At 39.7% G+C, this 14,459-nt stretch overlaps 1 protein-coding gene across 3 annotated transcripts; it reads left to right on the plus strand.

Moving 5' to 3' along the window:
• Window positions 1-20: 20 nt before the first annotated feature.
• Window positions 21-12,522, plus strand: rbm18 (RNA binding motif protein 18). Of its 3 annotated transcripts, none has more exons than XM_022762136.1 (7): window positions 21-267; window positions 548-581; window positions 1,159-1,272; window positions 5,587-5,713; window positions 6,607-6,693; window positions 10,501-10,601; window positions 11,880-12,522. In XM_022762136.1, exons 2-7 carry the CDS (start codon window positions 574-576, stop codon window positions 12,061-12,063), a joined length of 621 nt encoding a protein of 206 aa, XP_022617857.1. In that variant the 5' UTR covers window positions 21-267; window positions 548-573; the 3' UTR covers window positions 12,064-12,522. The 3 variants fall into 3 exon arrangements, with proteins under 3 accessions (XP_022617857.1, XP_022617860.1, XP_022617859.1); XM_022762138.1 differs by having other exon boundaries at window positions 24-267; window positions 6,607-6,687; XM_022762139.1 differs by lacking the exon at window positions 548-581 and having other exon boundaries at window positions 23-267.
• The last annotated feature ends 1,937 nt before the right edge of the window (window positions 12,523-14,459 follow it).

Here is a 14,459-nt window from a genome sequence, read left to right on the forward strand (position 1 = left end):
AAACATTAAATCGAGCGCCTCCACTCGACTCTCCATAGAGCTAAACAAACTACGACATCACCGCGCGCCTTTGTTGTCAGACGGCGACTGTTAATTTTCGAGCTAGCTAAACTCGTCCGTTTTACAGGAGGAAAACGTAAAAGAAAAAATGTTTAAAATGATTAGTGTTACGTTTTGACGTAGCAGAATCATCCCGAAAGTGGGATCAGTAGCAGATTGAGTCGAAGAAGTCAGTTGCTATAAGAGGAAGTTTGACAGAACGAGCAGGTAAGCTGATAATGTCGAAGCTAGCTTACTGCTAGTAACCAACTGCTCGCCTAAAACGTATGGTTAACTGTTTAGTGGATAGATTTAAATAATTGTAACTGAATATATTACTCCCTGGGTGATTGGAATAGTCTCACCGCACACACTCGGATCCATTTTAGCCAGCTAACGCCTTCAACGAGTGGATAGTGATCGGTCGATTAGCGTGCTCTTAGCTAAGCTAACGTTAGCTGGTGGCAAGCCATCGAGAGAACTTGAGAATTGTTTTTTTTTTTTTTAGGGTTTTGCAGGAACAACCTGCTTTTGATGACCCTGTGAGTTACAATAACTTAATCTACACAATTCCCTGACTCAGTTCAAACTGCTTTAACTTCTAAACTGCAAACAGACAATGTGTTTCGCGAACGTTTTTGACCATTATCTCATCACTGATTTGTATGTATGTTTGCATGTAACATATTTACTGTTTGACATTTATATGACATAACATTTTGCATCAATACACAATCACAATCACAATACGCTCATTGTAAATACCTAAAAAGGGGAAAAAAGGAGTGATCTGATTATGACATTAAAATTTATTACGTTGACCAAGATCAGACTAGAAATTGCCTGTTTGACCCATAGTGCTAATTTCTCTCTAATGCAATATTTTACTTCCCTTTTTGTGCAAAAATCCCAGACATATTTTGCTTCCAATTGACAGTTTAGTTAAATGAATTGTGCACTGGCGCCTGCCATTTCTTGGTGGCTTTTGAGTATTGCAGTGTTCATAAGGTTACTGCCATTATGCTTTAAACAATCCTAATGGTTCTACACTGACACATACAGTAATGTTACATTATCTCTGCCTTTTCTTTGTAAATGTAATTTCTCTGTGTCCCACAGAAGACACATGTCGTCTGCAGCAGAGACGGTGGAAAATGCCTCCATTATTTCAGAGAGTGTGGCGCATGACGGAAACCGCTTGTGGATAGGCAACATCGATCCCAAAATCACAGAGTGAGTTAATCTAATGTTATTTAGCAAACATCAGCATGGCAGTGAGTGTGTGACTGTAAGTTAAGAAAGAGATCCCAGTCAGTTTGTCCTATCTACATACATGCTTCAGATCAGATCAAATGTGAAACTACCAGAGCAACAGTAAGATTACTGTCCTATAATCTAGCCGTCACATTTTAAGACATTAAAAGTTATTATAATACAACATAAATGTATATTTTACTACAAATTTTCATACTCAAACATGTAAATCGGGCGGCTGAATGAACAACAAAGTCACTGTTTGATTTTAGCAGTAACAAGTGTTCGATCTGAGGAGGTGGTTAAGCAGTCCATGGCATGAACCTGAAGCAGTGCTTTTTAACTTGTCCGGCTCTGCCTCATAGAGAGGCAACGCATTGTGTGTGCACATATGATTGATTAACTGTGTGCGTAGTGTGTGTGTGTGTGTTGCAGGCTGAGACTGAGCAGACAGGGCTGGGTGTGTGAAAGAGAGGCAGCGAGGCGTGGAGACCTGCTGTGCTAAGGAGCAGCCATCATTCCTCACTCACCTGCCCTGTTTACTCTCTCTGTGTCAGTCTGGAGCTGATTGTGTGCGTGTGTCTGAGAGAGTGTGTGTGTGTGTGTATGTAAGTATGTTTAAGTACACAGTTGATGTTTGGGTGGCAGCTGGTAGAGGTGCAGGCTTCAACACACTGAGGTGTCTGTGTTGATCATTAGCGTTTCTCGCTTTACACGACATCATATATACAAGCAAACATCCTCCAGTTGTTGCATTTGTGTGTGAAGATGTGTGTGCAAAACTCTAAATCTGAGAATGGGTGGCACCCCTACGTACAATGTGAGGTAGAGGAGGTAGTTTTTCGGGGTGAGGGGTGTGTTTGTGTGCCTGTGGGGGCTGCTGGAGAATGTATGGGCTTGAGCTAAGGTGGGAGTCTAGACAGGCGTTTCCTTCCCCTTTCCCTGCTCTGCTCTACTTCTCCTTAAATAGGCCACTGCTTCACAGTATGGAGGGAAAACAAGAGAAATGCCCGTGGCCCCTGATGCTGATTGGGAAGATTAATTAGCTCCTGGATAGCATATGCAGTACTTACTCTGTTTGTCCCAGTACACCAAACCAAAACTCAGTCAAATACAAGGCAAATACATTGAACAACACACACAAGTACACACATGCTTTCATAATATAAAATGAATAGTGAATAAAACTTTGTTTATGTGTAAGATTTTTTTCTTAGTTCATTAAAAACTTAAAATTTTGTGCTATAAGTTGGTAGTCATTAAATCTAGATTAGAATTTGACTGATGGATTCCTAGGTATAATTAATTGTGTTATTTATTTTCTCTGGTATTGTGTCCATATATTCAGTTATTTGGAAGAACAGTTGGTTAATTTCAATATAAAGCGAGGATATCCAGTTCTTCTCTGGTTGGTCAAGGTGAAGTATTAGATGGATTAGGATGTGATGAGGTAAGGAGGCACTTTCATTTTGCTGTCCTCTTGTCAGACAGAGGAATTTTGGCCTGTGTTAAGGCTGATCTCAAGTTTCCTCGCTGGAAGAGGAATTAAAGTTTCTTGTTGGGCTCATATCTTACAATGATGTGATTAGACATGGACAAATTTTTATTCCAAATATGTGAAAAACATCTTTTTTCTTCAATTTTTGTGTTGCATCCTCTCCTTATATTCTCTCCCTGTGTAACTCTCTTATGAGAAATCTGCAATCTTGCTATTGCCCTTTTACAGTAACTGCTCAGTGAAGACAATTGATGTAAACCCGTCAAAGGACCAGAGATCAGTAACATGTTTTTTACTCTTCACCATTGAAATGATCTTCTCAGAGCTTCACATAGCTGAGATAGACATCCTTCTTCTCACGGAGTAGAAACAGAGCAGGTGTAAACATAGTTTTCACCACATATTCATGCTTTTGTGCTTTTGGCTGCTCAAAGAGGGAATTTATCATTAGTGGTGATCCATCACCCCCTTCCTCTTTGTTCTCTCTCTGGCCCTCTTGCAACATTTGAAGTTGTGTTGTATCTGGAAGTTGTCGTGATTTTTTTTTTTTTTCATGAAAGCACTTGCAACCATCATCTTACTCAGACTGCAGGCTGAGATGTTTATAAAATATGTAGAAGTTGCAGTTATTTGCCTTGTCAGAGAGCCCCCCCCCCCCTAATTTTTCCCCTCTGACCTGCACTTTTCTGGACCAAATCTTTTGGCCCTTCTCCCTTTTCCTTCCTTCCTCTTCTGTGCTTCCTAGCTCATGTATCTCTCCTACCTGGCTTCTCACCTCCTCTCTTCTTTTGACTTCTCCCCCTCTTCCTCCACCTTTCACCTTACCGTCAACATCCCCTCTCTGAACTTTACTCTCCCTCTCCCCAACCTTTCCCTCCCTTTCCTCGCCCCCCCCTCTCCTCCTCTTCCTCCGGTGGTTTTTACAGCCCCCAAGAGGAGCAGCCCATTGTGGTTCAGTCCACCAGCGTCCAAAAATGTTCTTAGAGTGTTTGGCATCGAATCTTTCTCACATTTATTTATATATGTATTTATTTGAAGGTATACCAGTAGTAAAAGGCAATACTTAATGCATTACAGCATTTTAGCATAGTTGCATTTGGCTGAAATGACTGCCTTTCTCATTTCCTGATCAGTGTTGCAGAGGTTCAGGGGTGAAAAAAGTGCAAAGGCAAATTATTTTAATATAAGAGTACACATATGCTATAAGAGCTATAAGTAATATGGTTAACTGTATTTCAGTAGAGGTTTTCCTGTTTTAAATGAGGTTAGTGCAGGAAGAGCCACCTTCACAGAGGGGACTTACAGGGTGTTGTCTGGGAAAAGCAGAAATTCTCCTTGGCCTAAAACCCTCCAGGGAGTCGTAGAAGGGTGGAAGACATTAGTACAACCTGTAGCCTAAACCCACACTTCACCCTCAGTGTCCCATTCACACATATAAATGCACGCTTGCACATTAACGTCATACACTTGTCTTTGTGGTGAGAGACACACACACACACACACACACACACACACACACACACACACACACACACACACACAGAGAGACACACACGCACAGACACACATGCTAACCACTTCAGGATTCTAAATAACAATCAGCTGAACAATAAAAGGCAGAATCATTAATTCCTCTTGGACAGCTATACAAAACACCTGGCGTCATTCTGGGGCCTGGACAGTTACACAAGGTAACAGCACTGAAACAACAACACGGGAAGATGGTTTTTTTTTTGTTTTTTTTTTTTCAGTTTTGTTTTGGGTTCGATGGCCTTTTTCACAGAAGACATTTTATATGTCACAGCAGAAAAGGCACAGGTGTAAATAATAGAATGAATGATGGTTGAATTCCATTTAGCTGCTTCAGTTTCAGTGCCCCGGTAACAATGTTATTGTTTACTGGGACACTTAAATCGAACAATTTGGGACCATCCATATTGTGATACATGAGAAAATTAGACAATCCCATATATCACACACAAATATAAGAATATTGCAGATTGTTATAATTTCAAAGTACTCCTTTGACAGTAAGGCACCTGCTGCTCCACATGTGTTGGAAACATGCCATCAGCATCTGGTTATTTACAGTCATATACAGTAGCAATATAATAATATAGCAAATATAGTCTTCATGTGACCCTGAACTCATTGCTCTATTCACACCATCACAAAAATTGTTCTTTCCCATGCCAGCCAGTGGACAGTTACACACACACCTACAGACTCGCACACACTGCATATCTCTTCGATGACCACATATCTATGTTCATTTGCAGCCCAACAGTCCCAGGCAGGTCCACACAGCCAGTGGAGGTTGTTTGTGCAGAGCTCGGCGCTCAGGGGGGATTTGAGGCTTCCTCTGTTTTATTCCCTCATTGTCCTGCTACTGTATCCTCAGCATTGTCTCAATAAGAGATTTACTGTCACTGGCCTGCCTCACCATCTGGCCTGCTGCTAAAAAGGTGTCAGGGAGAGAAAGCTGTCATTCTCATTAGCCCCACTTGACACATTCAGAGAATGTAGGGTGGCAAATACAGTGTGGAACAGATCTATGTGGCTGTTTTCATATGGTAGGCCTACTGTACACAGTGCATGTTGTTGATCATAATAGAGATGTAGATTAAATTTGGTCTGATATGGCACATCTTTCAAAATACTGATTTTTGTATTTTCTGTTTTTATTTAATTAACATTTATAATAAATACATATAATCTCCTACATTAACCTGATATAGCCTACATTTTTGACCTACATTTTTTCCTCTGTCCTCTGTCTGTTTCTCTCTCGGCAGGTATCACCTGGTGAAGTTGTTGGAGAAGTTTGGCAAAGTAAAACAGTTTGATTTCCTGTTCCATAAGTCTGGGCCTTTAGAGGGACAGCCACGGGGCTACTGCTTTGTCAACTTCAGCACCAGAGAGGTACATGCAAGATGAAGTTTATATTTATACATATTTTAAATTCAAATTCTATTATTTTGCCATAGTATGTATTTTTGTAAAGTGATCTTCGATGTACAAAATGCTAAACTCTTTTATAAAAACATGGTATGTGTGTCACCAACTTTGTTTTTTTTTGTGTGTGTGAAACTCTTGTAAACAAAGGCAGTAATATTAATATTAGACCAATGTTAGACCACAGATATTGCATTTTAAATACCATGACAATAGTGTGCTGATATACTGCTGAGTCTGCATTGATGTCTGTTATACAAACTCCTATGACAAGGTTGATTTTATCAAATCAAGTCCTTATATTAAGAGTAGTAATGTACTGCCCATAAACTTAATGAGACGTCTTCAAGCAGTCACGACCGGATTGTTTGTCTTGCTGAAGTGGACCAGATTTCTAAAAAAAGGACTTAAAAGGAGTCCGCTTAGCTTCACAGGTTCAGCAGGCAGTATTTGTTTTGGAGTGAGCCTGGGGATCATGATAAACATCTAGTTTCACAGCTAGTGTCTATCAGTGGGATATAAAGCCCTCCCAAAAGGATTATACAGAGGAAGTGTGTGTTTATCTTACACACTTGCCCACACTTAGACACTCACACACACAGATAGAAGTACTTCATTAATGCAATTTAGCATCAAAGCCACTCAACTCATTTGATTAGACAAAACTACACACATGCACACACGTCCGTTGTGGTCTATCTGCAGGCAGAGTGGGGCACATCATCATGTATTATTGTTTCTGCTATCTCTCTGTTGTGAAGACTAATGATTTAATGACTGGAGTGCAATCATCAAGGCTGATTTTCAATCATAACTTCAAAAAAATCTGTTTGTCTTTTTCTCTCTGTGAATGTCTGCAGGAGGCAGAAAGGGCGATCCAGTGTTTAAATGGGAAGCTAGCTTTGTCCAAGAAGCTGGTCGTGCGCTGGGCGCACGCACAGGTGAGGGTGAGTGTCAAACTCCTGTTCCATTCTATAAAACTAAAAATCTTATACATCCTTCTGACTCAGTGGATTAAAGCAAATAAAAATGTATTTATGACGCTGTGATTGTGGCAGCAGAGTGTGGTCTCCTCTATAGGGTGACAGACAGAATGTATATCTGTGCATTAGAAAAATGATTTTCAGAGATAAAAAAAAAAAGTCAAGGTAACATCTTCTAAAGCCCATCCTTAGAAACAAGGCTGAAAATTTTGGAGAATTAACCAATATTCTTATGATGAAGGACATTTGTGACTGTGCCAGCACTTGTACCACTGGTAAACTATTAAAAGCATCTGTTGGTTTGGATTTTCACATTACTACTGCAGTAGTCAGTGCATGGAGAGCAGTGGGATCCCAGCACAGCTTATGCCTGTCTCTTAACAATAGACAGCCTACTGGCAATGGGTGAAGGGATATCCTGTATAGAGACGAATCACGCCCTACACACACACATACACACAAACACATAGTAGAGTGAGGTCAAGGTCAACGCTGCCGCCTCTGAGACAACACGTTGTAGGATAAATCTGCTCATAGATTCATTGTGGTTGGGCTCAGACCACCACTCCCACCAAAAATAGTAGCTCTGGTTACTGATGCTGTTATAAATCTCAAATAAATTTTAGCTGTTTATATCCCAAATGTTCCCTTAATAACAATCTGTCTGCGTCACTCGGTGGCTCAAGTGCAAAAAAAATGAGTTCTCACTCCTTAAGTCAGTGTCAGCACCTTCTTCATTCTGTTCCCTCATGCTTGCCAATGGCCTCATTTCATTTCTTGTATGAATTGAGTTTGCGCAGATTCAGTACTAACAAACTGGGTCTGGATTTGGATCATCAGTCAGAATTTCTTTTCCCAGGAAAAACAACTGTTGCTGCATCACTGAGCGACAGCTTCTTTGATGTGTCTTGCATATTTTATTTAAAATGTATTTTTATTGGAAGAAACTGGTGTCTGTCTGTGTCTTTCTGTCTCTGCAAGTACGTGACATACTGGAAGTAGCATCAGGGCCCCATGAAAATTTTAAGCATGTAGCAGCCTATCAACATCTCTGTCGTGGAGAAAGTGAATCACTGCATGCTCTTATGTGTTTGCTGAGCTGCTGAGTGAGGAAGCAAGTGAATAGCATGACGGGCATCTGTCTGTTTCCAGTTTTGCATTGCACAAAGACACTGGATTCAGTACTCTCTCATCTTTTGTCCTTTTTGTTAAATTAAACTCTATATATTCAGTTGTCCTGAAAGAGTTACATACCAGACATATCCTTGACGGATAGAGGGCATTGTTAATATGATGATGGAACCACAACAGCCAGGTATGAGCAAAGCTGCTCCAGCTGTGGAGCGCCCTTTCTGGCCCAGATGGCAAAGATGAATTGCGAGATGCATAATTTCATCCCATTTCATCGGTATGCTTTAACAAGCAAGAGATGAACATTTCAATCAGAAATGTCCTCACATTGTCCGTTACTATGATTGCGAACTCCAGTGTGTTTTGCGGTCACTCGGTCACCAAGGGAAGAAAAGCTTAGGTTAGAGGTTTATGAATGATAGTCACCAAACTTGTCTGTCAGGCAGTCGTATATTCCACAGCCCCTCCTGTAGAAGATGGTTCTACTTCACCAAGGCCGATAATCAAGATTTGTCACTTATGTTGAAGTGCTGCTGTCCTGATACTCCTGATGCCGGAGACGATGTGAGCACATCGGCCTGTGAAACTGCCACTGTCACCAGCTTTTACAGTGTAATATTTATTACACCAGTAATATTTGAGCAATTTTCCACCAATGGGGCCAGCTCATGTTCAGCTGAATGTGATATTTTAATTTTTAGCGAGCCTGTCTTCACTGACTCTAACCCGAGAAGTGACATGTTGGGATAAGTGAGTCAGAGGCATTTGGCGCTGAAGTCCTTGTCAGATTTCCAGGCTTACATCTTGACTTTATTACAACTTTATTGAAAGGGAGGAAATCACGTTGATGAACGTTTAAATATTGAAGTGTTTGGTCCAACTCTTTACAAACATCCATAGGTTTCCAAATCTACTATTTCAACACTTTAACAATTGTGTCTTAACTCATTACAGTATTGTTTTATATTTATCATTATACAGTTAAACCAGTTTGTGTGTTATGCGTGTCATATTTAGAGATTAAATGATTAGCTGATAAATTGATTAGTCAATCCACAGAACATTAATTATTCTGATAATTGATTAATAGTTCAAGCCTTTTTTTAAGATAAAATGACAAAAACTTTGAATATAAAAGTTTGGCTGTTTGACTTTTTTTTTAAACTATAAAAATAAAGTGAAGATTTTTGATCCACTAAAACAAGCAAACTGAACACATCAAAATGGGCTTTGGGAAATAGCTTGGGGCATTTTTCACTATTTTCTGATCCTTCAAAGAGCAAATGATTAATTGATTCATGGAGCAAATAATCTGCAGAATAATCTAGACTAAAAATAATTATTTGCAGCCCTAGTTACATTAGTATGTGAAACTGACTATAATCTGACTATAACTTAGAATCTCATCATCACTAACCATCTTGCTAAACATTCTTGTGACTGTATTCATGATCTAGCCTGAAGTCCGCTGAACTATAACATGTTAAACACCTAAAGTTTTATAGTGTAGGCTATTTAAAATCTAACGTGCAACTGTTGGGACATTTTTTATGCATTCCAGCTACATGCCTGTAGAAATACGTGGAAGGGAAGGGTCCTGGCTGGTGGAATGGTCATTGTTTTAGACCTATTCTTGGCTATACATGTTATTTATTTCTTGGGACACAATGCAATATGGTGCGTGTGCTATTGTACATGTATGTAACTCAATGCAACTTAACTTGCTTCAGTGTCACGTCCACCAGCTGCAACATTGTCAGATGATTTCTAAGCATCATACACCTGCCAATGGCTGCTGCTGCACCAAACGCTGAGGTCTCTCTTTCTCATACCCATACCCATTATGTGACGGTTGTTTTGTTTTTGTCTTTTTTTTTTTTCTTTCTCCACAGGTTTCAAGAATTCTGTGTTGGCTGGTGGAGATGTTTGGAAGGTGGTTTTGAAAGGAATGAGTGCAGACGCTGGTTGTTGCTCTTCAGCTGCTCCCACTTTTATCCTCCCTCATGCCTTAGGGTGTGAACGTGAGCTGGACGCACGATCCTGTTTGGTTTCTGTCTGTTTGACCAGACACAAACAAAATCAATGCTACGGTTTAATAACGTTCATCTTTGTGGGAAGAAGCTGGAGCTGGCTCTCCAGAGAACTGCTGTCAGTATTTATTAGGAGGTCTGATGCTCTCTACATGTCTGGCTGACATGACTCTTGCTTATTCTTTGCCTGCTTGCTTCTCTTTCTCTACTGCTATTGGTCCTGTTCAAACTTGGCACTAAAATGTATCTCAGGTGCAAATAAATATAGCTGTCATTGCGCTCAAAATCCTCTTGACAGTGTATTTATGACTGACACAAGCCGTGGCACAGAGAAACAAGTGGTGCTCATGTTTTTGTGCAATTAGCAGGAACACAAATACTATAATATCTGGATGCAAGGTACTAGGTCTGAATAGGACAGAGGTTGATCTTTAGTCTATCCCACTAGCTATCTGCTTCTGTTTACCTTGTGTATTCTGTGGCTTTCCAGTTGTCTCTGTCTTATCTGGTATTTTACCCCTTTGTTTGTCTCCCTCCATCTGTCTGTCCATCACTCTTTGTGTGGGTCATTGTTTTTTTTTTCTTTTTTGGCCACGTGTATCATCTGTAGAGGTTTGAAGGTTTCCGTAACGATAAGACGATGCCCCCGAGCCTGGAACCGTCGTGCAGTGGTGCAGCAGAGGAAGGACCCGTAACAGCCAATCACCTCAGGTTGGTACAGAACACACATGACGCCATACTTATTGCTGCATCTACAATATTTTCACTCCTCTCAGAGTATGTCCACACTAAGATGGCTAAATATGACATGGTCAGACGCTGTGTTGCAGTAAAGTTCAGGAAAAAAAACTTTTTGCCTTTAATTTTTCTTAAATGTCAGTATAGCATTTAGTATGTGTGGATGGATGCAGCAATTAGCCAGGTGTACAGAGGTGAGAAAGTTTGCGGGGTTTTGAACTTCTTTCTCAAGTTTGTATTTTTCACAAGCCATAAATGCTGTCATGGAAATGTCCAAAAGTGTGTACCGTTATCCCCATGAGAATAATTATCGTATCCTCTGACCAGCTACGAATAATTGTCCCCGCAGATGTGGTCGGATGGTACGCTGTACAAACGAGTTCTCTTTGAGCATCTTGACACTTTAATTAACCTTTCACACATTCTCCATTTCTACTCAGGCTTGGTCCTGAAATTATTACAGGAGAGTTTGTGGGTTGGTTGCTTTCACCACAAACCTCAGTTCAAGCTGAGTTCATCTTGGACTAACACTTTGGTTCCAGAAACGTCTGGGTGGAAGTGTTGAAGTTCTGTCATAGCAAATTATAACATGTTCCATTATTGTGGCTACACTTGCAACCTAACATTCAGATGTGCACACACACTGAAAGTACGCCAGTCAAATGGAGCACTGTTCAGTCTTTACAAGGCCTCTTGTGCTCACAGTGTCAACTCTTGCCGAAACAAGCCAGCGTGTGGAGCAAACTATGGGCTAACGGGCTTCTTCTCAGGAAAGGCTGCACACTTCGATTCTAGTGTAAACTTCAAAATCACTCGTTCCGCACAGCACAAGAGAGGAAATATAAACACTCTTTTCCGGCTTTTTTCCCTGATGCCCCCTCTAGATGTTCCCTTTCCCTCGCTCTCACACACTCACTTGTTCCCTCATTCACTCTTCCTCTCAGCTGCACCGTAATTTTTCTCACAATATCCTCTCACTTGCTCCTTCAACTTCTGTTCCGCTATTTAAATACAGATTTTCCTCCATTTTCCTGAAGCACACCGGGTAATCTCTTGCTTGTACTCTTTTTTTTATTTTTTTATTTCTTCATTTATCTCTCTTAATACTAAGAGCTCTATGGACTCCTCTTCTTTTCCCCTTCAGCCCGAGCCGAGATCTGTCCATTACGCAGTTCGTCTCTCACCGTCAGTACCAACACTGGTATTTTCCCCCTTACATCTCCTCTCTCTCTCCTTATTTCTCCCCTCTAGTACGAGTGCTAAAATCCGCGCCATCGAGGCCAAGCTCCAGATGATGGAGGAGAATCCAGATGATGACTACTCGGGCCCGTCGGCCTACGTTTACAACAAACCGCCAGAGAGGAAACGCTGGGAGCCCTACTCTAAATCACACCACAATAACCAGAGCAGGCCCTTCCGCAAGTTTAGGAGATGACCCCATCCTCCTGCTCAATCTGGAGATCCCCCGCAACCCCCCTTACCATTTACCACACCTCTGCCCCCCCCCTTACACACAAACAGACTCTACACTAGATACTATACAGACTTTACACAACCTATCTGGGAATAAAAGATTTTTGAAGTTGTTCAAAATACTTTCAAGACTCTTTTGGGATTAATTACAGCAATCATGGACAAGTACCGAAAGTGTTTTAGTTATTTTGGGGTACAGTATCATTCATTATTGTTTAGTCTTAAATATGGCCCATACCTGACTCCCGTGCAGGTTGGATCCCTCATCAGTCTGCCCCCTCACTTCTACAGAGATTTAACGCAGGTGAATCAAACAGCGGTGAGTCATGTTATGCGCAGTCGCCATCGGACAAAGAAATGTTTTAAAGAGTCTAAATGCTGGTTCTTTTACTGTTTTTGACATGTGTTTTTACTTTCAGATCATATTATTTAAATGAGAAAAAAACATTTTGTGGGGCGTACTTTTCAGTGTTTGTCTTTATTCAAGACGCCAATGAAAAGGAAGAAATAAAAAGATTTATAACAGGTTTGTATTAATGGAGTTGAAATGATAAGTCACAAGCCACTCAGCAACACTTAGTATACGTTTTAAGGTTTTGTTTGAAGTTCCCTGTTATTTTCCTAGACGTTTGCTTTTTTTTTTTCTTGGATCCAATTTTTATACAACTGCGGTTAAATTCTTTTTACTAACTTTTGTGTGGTGTATGGAGTGTGGGATTTCTCTTGCCACACTCTCTTTATTTTCATTTTTCAATTAAAAGTAATTAAATATCTCATCTGCAGTGTGTTGCTTTATGACATTTTATAGATTGCTCTCAAAGTACAAGATTCAATCATATGAGTTGTTGCTAATATTATGGTAGTGGTTCTTAAGAAATTTAAAAAGCTGCATTTCATTGATGGCAGATGATTCATTAGGATACTAATGAAAGCAGGGTTAAAAAACGTTTGGAACCAGAATCAGAATCACCACAATGTCACAACATTTTTCTGTAATAATTGATAATCCTGGTTATTATACCATCCATTATGTTTTCAGGTGCAGTTTACCTTTTCCCCACAGGCACACTGAATACTACATATTTTTATTAATTTTTGTGCAGCTCCCAAAAAACTTGTAATTAATTTGAATATGTGGTCGGCCTTTTGTATATGGAGTTGATGTGGAAACTCCATTTTTTAAATGTAAAACTTGTTTTTGATTTCTGTGTGTTGTCAGTGCTTTTGGTGTGACCCGAGTTGTGTTTCCCTGCTGGTGTGAAGCTATAAAAACCCTTTTCAAGGCATTTAAGAGACAGAGAATGTTGGCGAAGTTATAGACTGAATTTGTTGGCGTGAAGAACCAAAGCTCTGCAGAGCCACTGTTTACCAAGAGTATTTAACTCGTATATTAGTCTAGACAACATTGCAGCAGGGACAGAGATCCGTAGAGTCGCTGGATTAGATTAAACAACAGAATTTCGTTCGCACTGAAGAAATCAAATTCTACCTCTCGACATTACCCAGTCGGTTTTTTTAAATTATTATTTCTTTGTTGTTGTAAAATCCCTCACCGGAATATTTCTGATGTCCATTAGATCAGCTGAACGATCTCTCCTCCATGTGTGTATTTATCTGTTTTTTAATAAAAAAGCCCTATTCGTTAAAATATTTTTACAATTATTTCTCCTCCAGAATGATGAAGACGTTTATTATTTTTTAAGGTCTGGTTTATTTTGATAGGATAGTTTCTGAACTCTAGATTTACAGGTAATTGTGGAATCCTTGAGGAAAAAAAAATCCTAATGATTGACACATCGATCCAAACCGGTGTGTGGGCTCATACACATCCTGTAATTACCCAGCTTCCCTTTGGTGAAATGACCCCGAGACTTTCTGTTTCATCTGCATCAGCTCCTCCAGGCCTACTGTTTGCATACATTTCAAAAAAAGATCCTTTTTCGTAATTCTTTTGACAATTGTGTCAAAATAAAAGACCCATATGGATTTTTAAATTAGTAAATCGCATCATATATGCGTGGTTATTTTTTATTTTTTTTCTGTCCTGCATGGCCTAAATATTTTGCTGCGAATTCATAATGTGTTTGCAGAATTTGAATATATTAGAAAAGGTGCAAGAACGAAAGAAAAACAACTTCTTTTTAGTTGTTTATAAAAACTAGCAGTAAAATCATTAGGTTAATGAGAATTTAAACAGGAGAGCAAATGATTACACCACAAAAATTAATGAATTAAATACTATTTTACACCGTGAAATTTGAATAAATCCATGATGATCATTTTCTTTTTTCTCTTTTCAATCTTTATTTTTTTCTTCCAGTGTAGACACTGCTGAACTTGAATATAAGGTAAATCTAA

This window comes from Seriola dumerili, unplaced genomic scaffold, assembly GCF_002260705.1.
Source record: "Seriola dumerili isolate Sdu_G_001 unplaced genomic scaffold, Sdu_1.0 BDQW01000442.1, whole genome shotgun sequence".
Classification (NCBI taxonomy): domain Eukaryota; kingdom Metazoa; phylum Chordata; class Actinopteri; order Carangiformes; family Carangidae; genus Seriola; species Seriola dumerili.

What these genes read in the sequence shown, in the direction of transcription:
- rbm18 (XM_022762136.1), top strand. An exon ending in TCAACTTCAGCACCAGAGAG is followed by an intron (nt 5,714 to 6,606) that starts GTACATGCAAGA and finishes GAATGTCTGCAG; the next exon opens with GAGGCAGAAAGGGCGATCCA. An exon ending in GTAACAGCCAATCACCTCAG is followed by an intron (nt 10,602 to 11,879) that starts GTTGGTACAGAA and finishes TCTCCCCTCTAG; the next exon opens with TACGAGTGCTAAAATCCGCG.